Source organism: Carassius auratus, chromosome 30 (assembly GCF_003368295.1).
Source record: "Carassius auratus strain Wakin chromosome 30, ASM336829v1, whole genome shotgun sequence".
Classification (NCBI taxonomy): domain Eukaryota; kingdom Metazoa; phylum Chordata; class Actinopteri; order Cypriniformes; family Cyprinidae; genus Carassius; species Carassius auratus.
In genome coordinates, this window is record NC_039272.1 from 9,344,602 (window position 1) to 9,363,269 (window position 18,668).

General features: G+C 37.3%; 1 protein-coding gene across 2 annotated transcripts in view; it reads right to left on the bottom strand.

Annotated features, from left to right (window-relative positions):
* Positions 1–501: 501 nt before the first annotated feature.
* LOC113049130 (WD repeat and FYVE domain-containing protein 3-like) overlaps positions 502–18,668 on the bottom strand; it is a 65,588-nt gene continuing 47,421 nt past the window's right edge. The window contains exons 38-67 of one of the 2 annotated variants that reach the window (XM_026211188.1): positions 17,714–17,943; positions 16,537–16,646; positions 16,194–16,376; positions 15,820–15,977; positions 15,131–15,208; positions 14,741–14,968; positions 14,357–14,407; positions 12,618–12,786; positions 12,215–12,375; positions 11,771–11,919; positions 11,135–11,255; positions 10,939–11,024; positions 10,382–10,462; positions 10,238–10,292; positions 10,033–10,152; positions 9,742–9,859; positions 9,551–9,657; positions 8,653–8,806; positions 8,460–8,551; positions 8,120–8,332; positions 7,713–7,863; positions 7,357–7,511; positions 6,618–6,776; positions 6,327–6,506; positions 5,213–5,395; positions 5,024–5,114; positions 4,483–4,848; positions 3,649–3,760; positions 3,299–3,496; positions 502–2,841 (exon numbers count right to left, since the gene is read on the bottom strand). In XM_026211188.1, the coding sequence (XP_026066973.1) occupies positions 2,721–2,841; positions 3,299–3,496; positions 3,649–3,760; positions 4,483–4,848; positions 5,024–5,114; positions 5,213–5,395; positions 6,327–6,506; positions 6,618–6,776; positions 7,357–7,511; positions 7,713–7,863; positions 8,120–8,332; positions 8,460–8,551; positions 8,653–8,806; positions 9,551–9,657; positions 9,742–9,859; positions 10,033–10,152; positions 10,238–10,292; positions 10,382–10,462; positions 10,939–11,024; positions 11,135–11,255; positions 11,771–11,919; positions 12,215–12,375; positions 12,618–12,786; positions 14,357–14,407; positions 14,741–14,968; positions 15,131–15,208; positions 15,820–15,977; positions 16,194–16,376; positions 16,537–16,646; positions 17,714–17,943 (4,380 nt within the window). In that variant the 3' untranslated portion in view covers positions 502–2,720. The remainder of the gene's footprint in view (positions 2,842–3,298; positions 3,497–3,648; positions 3,761–4,482; positions 4,849–5,023; positions 5,115–5,212; positions 5,396–6,326; positions 6,507–6,617; positions 6,777–7,356; positions 7,512–7,712; positions 7,864–8,119; positions 8,333–8,459; positions 8,552–8,652; positions 8,807–9,550; positions 9,658–9,741; positions 9,860–10,032; positions 10,153–10,237; positions 10,293–10,381; positions 10,463–10,938; positions 11,025–11,134; positions 11,256–11,770; positions 11,920–12,214; positions 12,376–12,617; positions 12,787–14,356; positions 14,408–14,740; positions 14,969–15,130; positions 15,209–15,819; positions 15,978–16,193; positions 16,377–16,536; positions 16,647–17,713; positions 17,944–18,668) is intronic. The other variant, XM_026211189.1, reaches the window with a different exon arrangement.

Sequence of the window (18,668 nt, forward strand, 5' to 3'; positions counted from 1 at the left end):
AAAGGATATAAATTGCTAGCAAACAAATGTGTGGTTTTGGCATGTCACTCAGATTGCAACAGTGTCTGTAACTTGCTTTCTCAAGAAGGCGAGTGGGTTACTTGGACGCCATGCATGTTGCAAGAAGTCTGAAGGATTCATGTTCCACTAGATAGGATCAATTCTCAGACAAATGAGCGTTCAGCAGTGTTCCTAGAAACTAGTCATCAAACACCTCAGTGCTTTCATCAGACTTACTTCTGGGCTTTTTCTGCTCTTAAGTGATCAGGACAAGCATGTTAGGTTCCAGCACAATCAACACCGTCTGATTTAAGCATTGATTAAACACAATGTATTTAACTGCTTTGATGCAGTTCAATCAATATCAAAAGTATGAAATCATATGCATCCTGTAGTTTCATATATTTCCCAAAGATCTCCTATTATAACCAAGTTCCTAGATTATATATTTTTGCACTGCATTGCAATAAATCATGGAAAGAACTTGGCTGAGGACAATGGTGGTGGTAAACAGCAAGTATTTAATTCAAATTAAATTAAAAAGTATGGAGTACCATCTATTGCGTCATAATAACAGGTACAATATAGGGGTTATTTATGGGGGAGGGGTTCATGTAATTGTTTTTCAACACAAATATACAATGAACATTCAGCTACCACAGTTTTGCACACTAGATACTGTAGTAATGCAGTCTATCACAAGACCACCAAACAGGGACAATCCATGTGTATTTCATCAGTTCCGGGATCAGTCCGCAACATCCATACATTAGAGTACAAAAAGTCAACCAAAGAGTCGTGGGACACTCTGTATATCCACCTAAAGCTGTACAAAAAAACCTTCAGGATCGACTCGTTAGATAATGCCATAAAAATGAGCCAAAGAAAGAGAAAACAGATAAAACATAATGCCGTACAATACACTGACCCAGAACGTCAGCTGTGTTAGACATGCAACAAGTAACCAAACTTGCTGAAAAATCATAAAAAAGAAAACAATTGCATAAATACTTTGTACAGTTCATCTTACTGTAAAGAAATGCACCCTTTCAAAATAATACCCCACAACATAAAAATGCATCTGATAAAACAGGGATTACTCCATTTCTTTGTCTTTTCTACATGTCAAGGTGCAAAAATAAATTTCAGATTGATATAGCCATTTGATCTTTGAGCTGCTTGTCGACAGCAAAATCCCAACAGCTTTATGATGTTATGATTGCACGCTGAATTACAGTACATTAATAGAGAATAATTCACCTATAAGGAGTGCATATTAAGCTGTACGGAAATCATACAACAGTGAATAAAACAACTGCAATGGTAAATTTTTAAAAAAAAAATCTTTTTAAAAATCTTTTTAAAGTTGCAAGTGTCAGACCGCTTAAAGAAAGAAAAAGAAATTCTCTCTATTAATCAAAGCAGCACTTTTGATAAGTTATTGCCCACAGTATCAAAAAAAAACACCTTTCTCTTTCATTGTTTTGTCTAAGGTAAGGAGAAACTAGGCTTCCAGTTCATCAAAATGGTTAAATCCCTTTTTCTTTACACATGATATCATTCAAGCTACAGCCTTTCATGAAAAGTTTGTGGAGTGAAAACATCAGGTACTATTGCTTTCCTAATCTACAGACATTTACACTAGTGCAACATTGCAAACGGTTAAAATAGTGATTTCCTTTTATTTTTTTAAGAATAAGAATAAATGCACGTTTTTACTAAAAACAAAACCATAATTTTTAAGCTAGTGTCAGAGAGTAACATGTAAGTCGTCTAATTCATATTAGTTAATAACCGATAAAGAATTAGTCAGAGAAGTCCCACACTAATGCAAAATGTACAGACGTGAAACATCCAATATGGAATAAGCAGAAAAGAAACATTTCTGTCGCATAACAAATGTGGTGGAATCATTTAAAGGTTGAATGAATCTGGTCATTTAAAAAAAATATTTCAAGTGGTCATTAATCTAAATTCAAGATTTACATACTTTCATTGACCTACACAACTGTTAAAAAAAGATAATAGTTGCATATCAAGGCAGGTTGGCAACAAATTTTAAATGGAAATGGCAATTGGCTGATACTGTGGGCAACACAACAGAATTTATAAAATAAACATAATTAAGCATTTGCATAACTAGACAAGCTAGTAATGTCAACCTACAAACATTTATCAACATTCATAGTCCCTAAAATTATTCCCGCAGGGAGGCTGTGACTTGTGACATCGACTACACACACTCGTAGTTTTGTTCTTTTAAAGCCAAGAGTGATTTTTAACATACTGTAATACTATATTACAAGCAATGTATTGTGTTTGGATTTCTTCTTTTATCTCTTAATAATGACTTTTTGTTTCACTGTTTCTAGTTAAAAATGCCATTGTAAGTATTTACAATATAAACAAGTGTCATCTCGTTTCATCAGGAAGTGTTTTAAATGCATTGCTTTTTCTAATATCTAAACGTAATGCCGACTTTGTGGATGATACCAATGAGATGACGGAGCATACTGCAAAAGAAAATGCATGAATGGAAAAGTAAACTAACAATAGTCTCTTTTGAATGATCACACTTCTGCAGTGTATGAAATTATCAGCATTAGTAAAGCCATTTTTGATATTGACCAATGAGATTTTGAATGGGGAGCAGTGAAAGGTTTTTTTTTTTTTTTGAGGGAAGTTTGGATTTACGGCATGTGATGTGGGGTGAGAGTGAACTAGTTTCTCGGGCTTTCTTCAGAGCCCCGCTCATGCTGCAGGTTGTAGTAACAGTTCTGACACACACGCACAGGAGAGGAGATTTTCAGCCGCTTGATCTCTGACTGGAAGCGACTACACCTGCGGGAACATGCAACAAATTTTAAAACCCTTTCAAGAGATTCTAAAAGACAAAAAATTTCTAAATTACTCAAAAAAATTAAAAATAAAAACAACAACAAAACTTGCTGTGTTCTTTATCCAATTCATTTAGAAAATAAACCACAAAAATACAAAAATAATTTAAAGATTATGCAACAGATTACTTACACAAAAAAAAACCATCAAAAACCACAAAACAAAAAACTCCTCAACTGGTTTATATAAACAAACAAAACAAAAGCAAGCATATAAAAGACCAAAACAGAAAACAAAAACACAAAAACATAATAAAACAAAAGAAGAGAAAACTAAAAGCCAAAACAATACAAGAAAAGAAGCAACAAACAAAAACAAAAAAATAGTTGCAGACAAAACAAATAACACTTAAAAGGTATTTAGTTCACATATTATAAATATTATTGCAAATCTGACTTACTTCTGGCAGAAGACCTGGCCACAGTTTCTGCAGTGGTGGCGCCTCTCTGTGAGGGAGAATCGCACTGTGCATCCAGAGCAGCTGTCCACCTGCTCGTCCTTCACCCAGTGATCTGCGGTAGAGCGCCCGGGCTGATCACTGACAGACCAGCTAAACACCCGGCCACGGCTGTCACCTACCAGGATCTTACTGTGGTCTCTGAGTACACGACAACAGCTGGTTAACAACAGTCTTGTTTAAAGACAATTTATTTGAGATATTTGAGCAAGCACTAGCATATTAATGGTAAACCACATTAAGAAACCAGCTTCTCTTTTATCCTCATTCCACCACAAACACAGAGCACCTACTTTGAAATGGCAAGCGAGGTGATTTCCGCAGGATGAGCGTTGTCCTTGCGGTCAAACGCTGTGTGCATGGTGAGTTTGCTCCGGAACACCAGCTGTCTCTCCCATCTGTAGCCTGTTCAAGAGACAAAGCTAACGGTGAAGAACATGCCAGTTGCTCACATTAAAGCAAAAACACAAGAGAACAGCACTTGAATGAAAACGCAAATGCGAAACTTAAAAGCCACACTTCTGAAATCTGGGAATTAGAAATACAGTACACTTTGATAAAATTCAAAGCTCTCGGTTGGGGTTACATCCTAACTTTTCATGTAATTTGTGATTCTGATCATATAATTTGTAGTGAAAATGTATTAAATTAATACAATTTCATTGACAATTTAAATGATTGATTAAATAAGTAAATGTATCAAATTGATCAAAATGTTATTATTTAGCTTATTTAATACCTATTTACTTTTATATCACCTTTTTTCAATTTTAATCAATTAATGCAATTTTATAGATTTGTTTTGGCAATTTCACTTTTACTGAGACAGAACAGCACAGAATCTGACAGGAAGTGAAATATAAGAGAGAGGGGGACAGAACTGAAAAAGGTTCCTAAGCCAGGACTCAAACTCGAGTCGCCCAAAGAGCAACCACACTTTTTCATTTGTTCTGCCCATGAGGCTGTTTAAAAAAAAATAAAAAAAATAAAAAATAAAAATAAAAAATGTATCAGTAAATCAACTCAATCAGTAGAATAGATTAGAATAAATAGAATTAAATTAAATTAGAATTACATACAAATATCCACACACACACAAAAAAAACACTTGTTTTAATCTACTGCACCTGGTTTGAGCTTGTTGTACGACCGAGCCTCCATAGTACTGGGCTGAAGAGGCTGTGGTACTGGCCCATGTGAGGGGGCTGAGTGCGGTTGTAAATGTGGCTGTGAGGGAATTCCCGCTCTAATCTGGCCCTCTGAGTAGTTTACAAAAACAAAGCCTTCCTTCTCGTCAATACTGAGTGTGTCCGACCAGCGGCGGGAGTCGTCAGAGCTGCTGTCCACCGACCAGGAGGCTCTGGTGCGAGGTTTGGGTCTGTGGACCGTGCTGCTGGGCTGGCTGTTTGAGGTCCGAGGTTTAGGGTCCTGAACGAGGCTTGTTTCCTCTCCTTCAGACTCACTGCTGTCATCCTCTGGAGCATCACGACCCTCTGGAAGAACAAGACTTGAGGTTATTTAATCTGAAAAGATCATCTAAAACTCAGAAGAAATTGCGGTAATGCAGAGTCAAAATTGATCAAAATGTTATTCATTAGTTGCTTTATTTAATATTTTCATTTCATCTTTCCAAAGTCATGAAAAAGGTGTGATGGAGGGATGTTTTACCAATCTCTCCACAGCAGTCTGGCACATCTGGGGGCTCTACAGGCTCTGGAGCAGGGGTTTCTGGGACTTGGAGGAACTCAATTCTCCAGAACTACAAGATAAAGCCATTTGTCAAGAACCGTTATTTGTTGACACTTTAAAAGACATAGGTTGAAAAGAAAGAAAGTAAACGAAGGAGAAGACCATTACCCTGACAACACCGTCGGAGTGTCCCGTAACGATAACATTCTGTGTGTCCCACTCATTCATCTCTGAGATGCAGCAGCAGAGGATTTGTTGGCTCCGGCCGGTGAAAGTGTTGGCGCTGGCGATGGGGCTTCCATTGATGCTCCACACATGGATGTAGGTGCCAGCACAGGACACTATATCACCCTACATACAGACACACAGGGTCTTATCCAATTCATAGAACACTTCGGTTTTATTTTGAGGCATCAATTTATTATGAGGATTCAAAGGCAAGAATTTAAACCAGGAGGCTCTTTCTTTTCCAAAGTAGTAATGGTCTCACTTAAATAGAAATTTTCAACGGCAAGCACATTTTTAAAATGTAAAGTATACTACTGTTTCCAAAGAGCTTGATGAACGGATCAAATTAACTTCATACCAAAATTTTTAATCCTGCATTCTAATAATAATTAGTGCTTTCAAACGATTAATCACATCCAAAATATTTCTGTTTACATAATATGTGCACATACTTTGTTTATTTATTATGTATATATAAATACAAACACATGCATGTACTGTATATAGGCCTAAACAAGAAAAATATGTTATGTTTATATATTAAATATTTTTAAATATAATAGAAGAATATAAATATATATATATATTTATGAAAATATATACTGTATGCATGTGTATTTATATACAAATAATAATATACACAGTAAATAATCATATATTATCTAAACAAAAACTTATATTTTGGATGCGATTAATTGTTGTAACAGCACTAATAATAATAATATATTTTCTGAAGAATATAAAATGTTATATTTTTATTGCCCCAATAAACTATAAAAATGCTAAGAAATTTACTACATAGTTTTCTGGAAGTAATAAAAGATTATATTAGTAATAACAATAACCACAACAAATTATTTTTATATGTATAGATATTTTACATTTTCAATATTAAATTATTAATACATTATTTTATTACCCTAATGAAACATACAAATGCAAAGACCATACAATGCATACAAGAGTGCTTATTAAGTAGCTAAAAGGAAAACAATGTAGTTTAAACACAACACTTGTCACTCAGGTAATTCGGTCTACGTTATTGTTGACTCACAGTAAGCTCATTGATGCAGAGCGCTGAGACCGGAGCCCGATGGCCCCTCAGCTGGGTGACGAAAGACAGTTTATTCAGGTCCCAAATGATGCACGTACGGTCCCGAGAGCCACTCACAATGATGTGGTAAGCTGATGACGCTGTGAGACATGTAACTGCATCTGTGTGGCCCAGAAGAGCCTGGAAACATAAACATACATAAAGATTCATTTATAAAGAGCAAGTAGCTGTAGCAAACAAGTCAATCAAAATCAATCAAACAAGCAGCATTAAAATAAATATAAAACACACCTGTTTGAGTGTGAGGCTCTTGGCTTTTTCTTTGGAAGTCCCGGTCTCCCATACACAGATAGCAGTGCTTAATCCTCCAGTAATGACCAGTTTGGGATTGGGGCAGATAGCACACAGGATCTGCCCCCACTCAGACAGGCACTCATATACTACAACCGCCTATGAGACAAACGCAACACATGAACATCAGAAAATGAAATACACAGAATAAACCAAAAACATAAGCCTAAACTTTGCTGTGACTTAGTGAATAACATTTCAAAAACATTTCAAGGTTTCCACAACACCTGTTTTCAACATATCTATGACAATAATACAAAACACTTCTTAAGTACCAAATCAACATAGAATGGTTACTGAAGGATATGAATGATTTCAACTGTGACACACAGTAGACTAGAGTAATGGCTGCTAAAAATTAAGCTTTGCCATCACAGCCATAAGTAACAATTTAAAACATGTTAAAATAGAAAGTGAATCTAAAATCTAATAATATTTCACAATATTTTACTGTATTCTCCATTAAAATAAATGCAGCCTTGGTGAATATTATATATATATATATTTTTTTTTTAGATAAACAATTACAGACCCCAAACTTTTCAATTGTAGTGTACTTATAAATATGCAAAAAGTTTTGCAAATGCTCTTTTTCCAAATGCATTTCAGGATCTGACAGGCGTTCACAGCAGATGCTGAAAACATGAGCAAACAGAAGAACTTGTATGTTGCGAATGACCTTGTCAGACTCATAGTTGGAGAGGCGGCAGCTGAGGTCTGCGTAGCCCCAGGCGAAGGTTTTATTCCAGGCAGGAGGAACCAACACCTTGTTCTGCTCAACAGCCAGAACACCCTTGTCAGTGCACACTATCTGCCCCACTGGCTCCTTCAGCTCTGTAAAACACACAACACACACACAGAGCTCATTCAAATGTGCTCAGAGATGCTAGCAATATTTTACACAAATTATTCCTGAACAAACACATTCTGACAAAAACGTATCCATGAATAAATTGTTGATCTGACATTGATTGAGTTCTGTGATCATCACAGAGCATGTAATGTCACTGTATCCCACCATCAAATTTGCATTACCTTTGACAGGGGTGAGAGAGGGCCGCAAGTTGTCCAGATGATGAAAGAAGATTTTGTCTAAGCTGGAGTTGAGCGTAACAGGTACACCAGGTACCTCTCCTCCGTTTGACTTACTGCGCACTCGCTTTGGAGGATGGGGCTTCTTAAAAAGCTAAAAGAACAGAAACACAGAGGTTAAACTGGATACTAAACTAAATTGCGTTAAATACAAAAGAACAAAACAAAAGGCATCTGCAAGTATACTAAGCTAGAGATCTTTTCAGAAACAAATTTCCTTTCAATGATTTTAACCAGTTGGTGTCAAGGTGATTTTTTTGTAGAAATATAAGGTCAGTTTTCCTCAAGTATGCACAGGTGACCACTGATGTACTGTAGTTCATGACATTTTCAGTGATGAAGCTTCAAACCTGTTTTGGGATCTGGCCAAAGTTGTTGATGAACCCAATGGTAGCTGTTTCTTTAAGTGGGTCATTAATGTTGTAGATGTCCACCTGGCCTTCATAGAAGAGATGGTGGAAGACATTGACCGCTTCCACCGCTGGAGGACCCTGCTGCTTGTAACCAAAGATCAGGTCGATCCATTCGTGCAGATGGGCGCTGACATAGTCACACTCCAATGCCTGAAAAAAACACACACAGTTCTTAAAAGGTTATTCTCTGACATTAACCACGATGAAACAATAACACACAGAGCCTCTTTCTGACTGCCGGCTTTGTCAGGGGATGATGTATTTGGATGTAATTTACCTCTCTGTGAACCCTGATGAACTCTCTCGGGTCTCCTTTTGCCCACGGAGGCAGAAGCACATCTCCAAGCTTGGTGCCATTCTGTTTACTCCCTTTAGAAAACACCAATCAAATAACACGCTCATGAAAAAAAGAGAGAGAGAGAGACTGTATGTAGTGTACAGATCAGGCTAGCTGTCAATCTCATCCTTACCAAGATCAAAGTTGTTGGAATTGAGCAGGAACTCAGGAAGGTAGAAGAACTCCGGAATGAGTTCCTTCACATCAGCCATGTTGTGTTTGGAAGCGGAGTGCCAAGCCTCTCGTACGCTGTGAAACATTCGGTCGGCCAGATCAAAATGTCCTCCCTAAAAACACAGAATGAAACTCACATATAACCAACAGCTAGATCAGCTGTTCGCACTAGGGATGATAACTATAAAGTTTTAATAATTGTTCTTGATTATATGAGAAAAGAAACGTCTACACCACAGATATAAAGGTACAGATTTTTACCCCCCCCAAGAGAACCAAGAGAAAACATTACCGTCTACAGCCACGAGAGGGCGCTCTATGTTGCTCAGTGCTCCTGTAGTCTACCACTGAAAACACAGAGCGCCCTCTCGTGGCTGTAAACGGTAATGTTTTCTCTTGGTGCTTGGTTCTAAATAAATGCAACTTAAAGTCCAGTGTGACTTATATATGTTTTTTTCCTCGTCACAACGTATTTTTGGACTGATGCGACTTTTACTTAGGTGCGAATGCTTGGAAACAGTAGCTTTGGTTGGGGGAAAAAACACTGTAAATATTTGCGAGGTTGCGGAAGATGCTATGCTTATTGTGAAGACAGCTGGTCTCCAGTCTGCTCTTCCACTTTTGTTTGTTCGTTTGGTTTTGACTGTAGATAATTTATTTAGTAACATTCAGTGCAAAATATATTTCCAACAGCATAAAAATGGATGTTGAAGAATAAAAGAACAATGATAAGACTGCCCAGTTCTAGCAACATGAAGGTTTGTGGTAGGTAAGAACAACTTTAAACAACAAGCAAAACACTGAGTGAAGAGAAGAAAACAACAAATGAAGAAAAGAGCAGGCCATGTATGACTAACCTGAAGCCTGAGAAAGATTTGTGTGAAAGGCTCCATTCTGACCAGATATGAGGCCACAATCATTGCAGAGGAGTAATGAGTGCCATAATGATACGCTGGAGTCTCGCCTGGGAAGAAACAAAAACAGGTTTAAAAAGTCTCAGCTTAACACGCACATGCTAACAGATCACCGACAGGGGTCTCTAACCCACCACTAGGATCCTCCCAGTCTTTGAATCTTTTCTTGTACTGGATCAGTCTGTCATCTGTCTGAGCTCCCATGGGTTTGGATAAGTTTCGGAATGTCTTTGGATTGTTGAGGTCCAGTTCCTGTGGAATAAATCAAGATTTTTACCTTGGAAAAGAAACGACACTTAACTGTTACTAACTCCCCAAACAGAATGACATCTGCTGACTGAAGACCTGCCTTTTGAAACACTGCAGTTCTCAACATTTTGTGCTTTAGAACATATTACAAGGAACGATCAAAAACAAGTTTGTACCTCAGAGTCAAAGTCGGCCAGGATCCACGGAAAGACGGGATACTGCATCAGGTCATTATATGACCTGCCAGCCAGTGTGTTGAGATGCATCAAATACTGGAAATTACTGATTTCACCTCTCTGTAAATAAAAGAGTCTTTCATAAGCAACACTGAACAAGAGAACATAACAAACCGACAAAAACATTAAAGTGACGATACCGCACCTCCCATCTTTGGGTCACTGACTTCTCGCCGACCAGTGTACTGAGAAGACCCGACCTATTTACCAAGAAACATGTTTATTTGAATACATTTGGTAAATAAACTCTAAATTCACTTCGTAATCTTGTGATGTGAGGGTAACATACCCTTGTTCCACACTGGTGTTGGGACGTTGCCCAGAGACAGATTCTGAGCTGTCGGCTAGTGAAGGAACGACGGCCAGGAACCTAGAAAACATTATTTGGCTGTGTGTAACCAAGTATTTTTCTGAGGTTCTTCAATTAAATTACTATTAAAAAACTTTTTTTTTCTTTTTTTTTTAAGCAAGAATGCATTCAAATGATTGTATGAGTTAATTTCTTATGTTATGATATTATGAAAAATCTTGTGTGTTCAACGAAAGAAACTCATAAAGTCTGTGTATGAATGTGTGGTACTCCTGTTCTAATATAGTCAAATTTCACTATGACTTGCTGCCTAAATGGGGAGCTGCAGTGCATGGCAGTATCTGAGAAAATGTCTGAGGAATTGATTTAGATTGTCACCCTTTTCAATTCTTAATTGCAGAGTGTGACAACATTTAACAGAAGAGAACAAGATTTCATCTAAAACTGTCAGAAAGTGTGACATCCACAAGCAAAACAGAGCTGTTTTGTGCCAGTGAGTGGGATGCAGCCTTAAAAGGCATCAGGGTTTACAATACCTTTGATACACTTTGTTCCGGACTCCTTTTTGGAAAGCCAACAAATAATTTCTTCCATCTCCGGAAAACACTTCTACTGCCATGGGCTGTGATGAAGACAACAAAGCATAACTTCAATATTGCCATTAACATGAAAGCTGCCCAGTGTGTTATCTGGGTCCATCAAAGAATCGAGCCAAGCGGTTTGTTTGCATACCTGAAGCAAGTAGCGACGTTTGTGCACCTCTCTGATGTCTTCATAAGCGAAGATGCTACAGGTTCTTTTCAGCTGGCTCTTGCTCTGCCGGGCCCCTCGGGGGATGATAGGCTCATGCATACTGCAAATGTCACAAAAACAAGCAGCGTATAGACCCAGTGCAACCACTAAAACAGTTCTCAACCAGGGGGGTCTCAGCAAAATGACTTGCATTATAAAGCCAATTATCATCAATATATTATACACAATGAATTTTCAGTTTCAGTTTCAGTTTCTGAACAGTTTCTTTATATATATATATATATATATATATATATATATATATATATATATATATATATATATATTTTTTTTTTTTTTTTTTAAGTTAAAAGATGTGTCACAATTATAAGATATAGAAAAAGAATAATAGAATGAATTGTAGATTGAACAAAAGAATGACAGATAGATCAAACAAATGGTAGAAAGATATATAGAATAGCTAAATGGTAGATAGAATGTATGACCGATAAAATGATGGAGAACAATAGAATGACAGAACAAAAGGCAGAGAGAAAGACAGATACCAGATGATCTGCTAGAAATAAGTCTTTCAAATTTTTTTTGAAGGGCAGAATCCAGAATATAAATTCTTACTTTGCAGGGAGTGTCTCGATGTCTCTAATCTCTCTGGTGACTGTCATGGTGAAGCCGTCAATCACATAGAAATGTTCTTTCCCAAATAGGAGCAGCCCTTCACTGGTGTCCAGACCTTGAACTCGAGCACAGCGGTACATGTGCTGGATCTATCCCAACACACACAGCAAACATTCTCAGTACGTTTTATATCAGTTAGTTCAAATTCAAAAAGCAAAATAAACCTGATCATCCAACCAGACAGATATGACTAATTATTTCCCTCATACTGATCGAGGATAATGTGCTTTTAGAACAGTAGTGATCAATATAAAGCTTCAGATTAGAAAGCTTTCACCCAAGTTTCCAAAGCCTGATTGTTGCGTTGACAACAGTGGCTGGCAGTAAAAGCAGCTGCAGTTGTTAAACAGTGTGACGAGGATGTGCCCGTGGTGTGCTGCAGACCTTCTCTCCCTCCTCCAGCAGGCGGAGCAGCGTGGTGTTGTCAGTTTTCTGCTCCTCGTCCATAGCTCCTGACTCCAGCAACTCCTGCAGCTGGTCTTGACTGTCCTCATCAGCTCCATCCGCTGTAGAGCGGGACCGCTTTAAAGGGGCCTTAACCAGACCTAAAACACAACACGGCACACTGAGTTAAATCCATAATCACATGTTTATTAGTTAAAACCGATAAAGAGTGAGATCATTCAGAAGCCAGTTTTGTCCATTTCTAGTCTAAAGTTCATTTCTAGTTACTAGTAGTTCATTTTTGAAAAAGGGAGAGAAAAAAATCACTGTTTTAATAATAGTAGTAGTAGTTTTAGTAGTTTCACTGTATCAAGTAATGCAGAACATTTATTGTTAAAATGACCTTTGACCCTTGCGATGGTGTCCTCTCCATGTTCAGGCTCCTGCTGTGTGGTCTCTCCCTCTGTGTTCTGCTCTATGGAGTGCTGATACATCCCCGGGTTCCCTGACAGCAGCCGCATGTAATACTCCTTACTGTCATAGCTTATCGCTCGTCTGTAACGCGCTGGTTTCTGGAAGGATTGAAGTTTAATTAAGTCCTCGTTAACTCTTCTTTATATTAGTCATGATGAAAATGACTTTATTAAGAATACAATCTTGGAAGTCAATAGCTATGTTTCCATCCACTTATATTTATGCACATTTTGGATTATCGCATAAAATAAATGCTGCATGGAAACGCCATGATGCGCATAAATTCTAAAAATGTGCATAAAAAATGCACTGAGTAAGACCAACTTTTTATCCAATAAGAAAACATTTGCATAAACTGTGATGGTAATACATTTACTGAATAAATTCCACAATGCGCACTGAAAAAGTCATGTGACTATGAGACTGGATAACTTGACTAACCAGCGACCGATCTCGCTCACAACTTCTATATTTTGTTTTGAATGTTCATGAAAGTCTATCATCAAAGTATTATGTATAATTACAGTCTTACATGACTGTGTTCCCAAACAGCAGACATCTACCTCTAAAAGCAATGTCCACATATATTGTGTTACCTCTGCTCTCTCTCTCTAAATTGCAAGTAATTTATTACATATGAAAATTATTATATTCAGTGGCTTTTCCTAGTTTTTTTTTTTTTTTTTTTTTTTTTTTTGAGTTATTCAGTGCCAGTGGGACGTTTTGGTTCTCTTTGACTCGTTGGATGGAAATGGTGCTTTATTCGCAAGGTTTAATGCAATATTACAGGTTTTATGCAATATTCAAGTTCTGTGCATAAGTAAAAATTGCATCTTTGGATGGAAACAGCTATTGACAGCTAGAGGAAACCAGTCAGAGGCATGCAAACACAGTTTAGACTCAGCACAGACGTGTTCATCACTCCTTGAGAAAATCCCATGCTGACAACTCACATATAGTTTATAATTCATATCTAAACACAATTAATATTCACCCCACACTGAAAATGTTAAGCATTTAAGAAAACAGAAAAACAACCTGCATGGTCATGCTGTATATAAAATTTCTACTAAAATATCTATATACAAAGATATATCTACATCTAGGAAAGTGAAATGTATAATTTCCAAACAACTGGCAACAGAAAACAGAACTGTGGTCTGTTTGTTTGAGCGGCCAACTGGACTCAACCAATGAAGGGGGTTTAGAGCATGTCTACTGTATCTGTTTGCTGAACAATGGAAGCTGTGTAAAGTATGTGGAATGGTCTTTATTTTTGCAGTTCTGTTTGGTGCCTACAACATGAATACCAATAATAAGTGAGTTATAACAGTAGCATGCAACATTCTTGTCTGAATATTGTCCCACTTCACATTCTATAATATGGATAACAAGGGATTAGCAAATGGGAGGGATGGAGCTGTACTAAACCTATTTTTCTAGAGGTCTCCTTGTGTATGAAATATTTACAACAGGAATGACAGCAGAGAAAAGATCTCCAAACAGCGTTTTAAGCATTCTGTGGATGTGTCAATCCACATATGCCTCCTCATCATGTGACGAGACAAATGCAGAAGGTCTGGGACATTTATTTTACACTTAATGCTGCAATGCAGATGTTTAAGTGGGAAAAGCAAGACCGTAGTTTAGGCACACTTCAGTTTGTACCTGGACTGGTAAGTTAACCATTGCGCCCATTAATGGCACCTGTGATTGATTCTGAAAAGGGAAAAATGCATTGTGTTTGCATTTCAGGCTTCTTATGTGAAGTCATTGACATCATATGGCTAATGCTGGCAATTAAAGTTCGAGAGTTTACAAAAGATCCATTGAGAGAAGATTATCAACCATTAGTGCTACACACATGCTGATTTTCAATGAGACTATAGGCAAATTCAATAGACTTGTTTCAGTAAATGGGGTAAAATAAGGTTAAAGAAAATTATGTTTTATTAATTAAGTTTATTATCTATTTCGGTAAGCCAGAATTTGTTAATATACAATACTTAACATCCTTTAAACTGAAAAATTACAAGAAAAAGGAACACCAACCTGAGTGCTTGTGTTGGGTTCAGGATCAGGCACATAGGGATAATGGATGTAAAACATGTCGTTCCGAACCATCTTCTTCCTCATTCTGCAGGGTCCCTCAGTCATGTCCAACTGAAACTTGTCCAGGTGGGAGCCAATAGGAGGCCCCCAGAGGCCCCTCTCACGAAGCAGCTCATATTCAATCCCTGCCCACTCATCCATCACATATTTCAGTGCATTCTGCTGTCTCTGTGAGAAAACAAATGCATATTTGCCTCAAAATAATTTTCGTAGAAGTCATTCCACTATGAACAGAACTTGGAAAACATTATTTAGTGATCCCTCAATTTAAAAGATTTCAGCAATTATTATAATTCTTAAAGTTTCATATGTTTGAAATTGAAGGGTTACCTCTTGATGCTCCTTGTACTGCATTGCTACCAAGTCCCGGACCACAGCAATGTGCGTGAACATCCATTGAAAGGTCTCCTGTGGACAGTCACAATAAACTTCCATAAGATCAGCTGTGAAAAGTAAACATTACAAACATACGATACTAACACAGCATAACACAAACATAAATTGTACAACAAAGTCACTCACATTAAACAGACTCACTCAAATGCCAAAAGCCTTTAAGTTCCCTTTAAAAAGGTTTTATTGGATTCTATAATTAACAGGTAACCAATGAAGACATAGCAGGTGTGATATGACCCATTTTCTGGTATTAGTTAAGTCTCCATGCATGTTGTATGACAATAGACTATAACTTTCAACCATTTCTTTCTCATGGGGTCTATTCTCAAATATAATAAACTCAGCCTTATCCTCATTTTATGTAAGAACTGATTTGTCAATCATCCCTTTACCTCAGTCAAACACATAGAAAAAAAATTAGCAAATGATGTACAATCATCAAGCTCAAGAGAAAGGTACAGTTTTAAATCATCAACATACAAATTATAATTTATATTTTATTGACTAAAGATTGACCCTAAAAGCAACATGTATAACAAAAATGGGGTCGGACCAAGAATCGATCCCTGTGGAACACCCTAAGAAATAGATATCGGTCTAGATAGATGCATTTTGACAGTTACCTGTGCAGAAAGATTGTTCTTGTTCATTCCACTTTCCTTCTTGCTGCGACGGGAACCAGTAAGTTTGGACAGACCAAAGCCACTGCTGACTCGAGACAGTTTGGACTGATTCGTCGGGGCAATGGTCTCGCCCCTGCTGATGCATTTCTTCTCATGGACTATAAGCAAAACAGAGAAGGTTCAGCAGCACAGTAAGAGAAAGGAGAGTATAAGGAAACTGCTAAAATATTTAACAAGAAGAAATTAGCAGAGTGACAAAGATACAGGAAAGAGTGTGAAAGCAACAAGCTGCTAATATTTAACTCTATGGTAGAATCTGAATGTGATGTATTTATAAAGTAAAAATTTAAGCTGTGACTGCATGTTTTCCTCACCCAGATGGTTCTGCCAGCTTTTAGCAGCAGGTTCCTCTAAAGCAGGTCGAGCAGTGGCAATGTCCACATGTCCTCGATCATTGACTGGTAGAGACACTTTAAAAATGTCCTCCAGCATTTGCCGCTTACTGTGCATGAGCTCTGTCCACACACGATTCACTGCCTTGAGCAACAACTGACGACCTGACAAACACACACACACACACCAAAAAGGACAGAGTAAGTTTGATGGTAATAATGGTCTTTATGAGGGTTTGTGAAGCACTTTAAATATTAAAACTGTATACTTAAATACACCACACACTTGCTTGCAAAGATGTCATAAAAAGAGAAAAAGAACAACCTTCGCTAACATCCTGGCTCTGGACATTGTCCGACTCATTCTCAGAAGGAACCGCGACATGCCAGGTGGTCATTCTGGCCTCCGCCTCCAAACCAAACCCCTCCACACTACTGTAAGGGAACATGAAAGTGACGTTGACCTGTGACACAGTGATACAGCACACCATTCTCATACATTTTTGGGCAGTGCTTTATTTGTGCTGCACCATGTGAACATTCTCCAGTCAGTCAATATTATAAGCTTGAATGCTAGAACACAAACAGCAAGAATAATGAACTATAATTTCAGCACATCAGTCACTGAAAATCAAATCAGTTGAAGTTATTGATCTTTCTGTATCAGCAAAGCGCAGAGACTCAGAGAAGCAGCACTACACACTAATGTGATTCTGCTCACGGTCTCTGAGCCGCTCTCATTTCTCAGTCTCTCTGAAGCCAAACTTCTGAGTCAGCCTGGATACAGAGCCATGACAACATAAACCTCCTCCTCATGTCTCTCACAGTGACTCACAACAGCAGAAGCGCACAATCACAAACAATCCTGAGACTGTGAACAGGAATTATTCATTTTTCACTGCATAAACCCATTCCCATCTATCTTTCCATCTAAATGTATGTTTTTATTTTATTTTATTTTTTACTGCGCATATACAGTAGTCTATGCATCCATCTAAATGTACTTATTTCAGAGCGCAAAAATAACTATCCATGTAAATGTATTTCACACCTCATAAATGTGACCCTGGACCATAGAACCAGTCATAAGTAGCACAGGTATATTTATAGCAATAACCAACAACACATTGTCTGGGTCAAAATTATAGATTTTTCTTCTATGCCAAAAATCATTTCTTCTATGCCATTAAGTAAAGATCATGTTCCATGAATATATTTTGTAAATTTACTACTTTAAATATATCAAAACTGAATTTTTGATTTCCACATATGTCTATCTACCCATCTATCTAAATGTGTTTGTATTTAACTATTCATTCATTTCACACCTTTTTTTTTTTTAGAATCAGTCTGCATGTCAAATGGAAAACATATCTCAAAAGACTTTTCTATCCATCCCTGTACCCTAAAACCAAACGTCAACATCTGGATACTCTAAATTCATAAACCCTTGTTTTTATGTGCAGTGCTTGAAAGCATTATACCACCTCTGTTTCTCTCACCTCCCCGTATGCAGGCTGATCAAGCAGTGGGCCAGGCAAGTCACAAACTCCTGGTCATGGTTGCCGGGACCCAGCACGAGGTTTCGGTTTACCGTCAACACACGTAGTGAATCCAGCAGGGTGACCTGTTGCGGGACCGTTTTGTGTGGTCGTGAGAGCTGGTAGAGGATTGTTCGGTTCAGACAATGGTAGATTGAGTCCAGAGACAAACCCTGTGATCGCCGTTTGGACTGATGTGTGACAAAAAAAAAAAAAAAAGAAAGATAGGGAGATTTGTTGAGAAACAACCAGTCACGCAAGTCACATAGTAATGCTAAATAAGTCTTGCACATGAGGAATGTCAGAGAGAGAGAGAGAGAGAGAGAGAGAGAGAGAGAGAGAGAGAGAGAGAGAATTGTACAACTAACAGAAATGTGTAATATAATAACAGTAAAATAATTTATACTTAATAACTGAATTACATTGTGGGTCCTTGTGGTCTTTGTTTAATGTTTGCTAGCTAAATAATTTTTGCAATATTTAGTGAAACGTTTAGTGTGAGATTGTTTAAATCCCATTTTAAAAAGATAACTGTGGTTGCTATGATTGCTTATAATTTGCTTTTAACTGCATTTAAATTTTTAACATTACTCCCATTCAAAAGCTTGGGTTGAGTTCAAGTCTCTTATAATTTCCAAGGCTGCTTTTATTTGATTAAAAACAAAGTAAAAACTGTCAAATATTATTACAATTTAAAATAATATATTTAGGTCAATTAAATTTATTCCTGTGATGGTCAGAAAGTTATATTCTAATATTTTGTAGCATATATTTAAGCATTTATATTTTATATTTTTACGCACTGTTCATGATTAAAATGACAAACTAGAAAATATACACTCAAAACAATATATAGCAAGACCACTTCCTAATTATTCAGGGACACTATGACTTTGGGGACAAGTGTGCTTGTTTT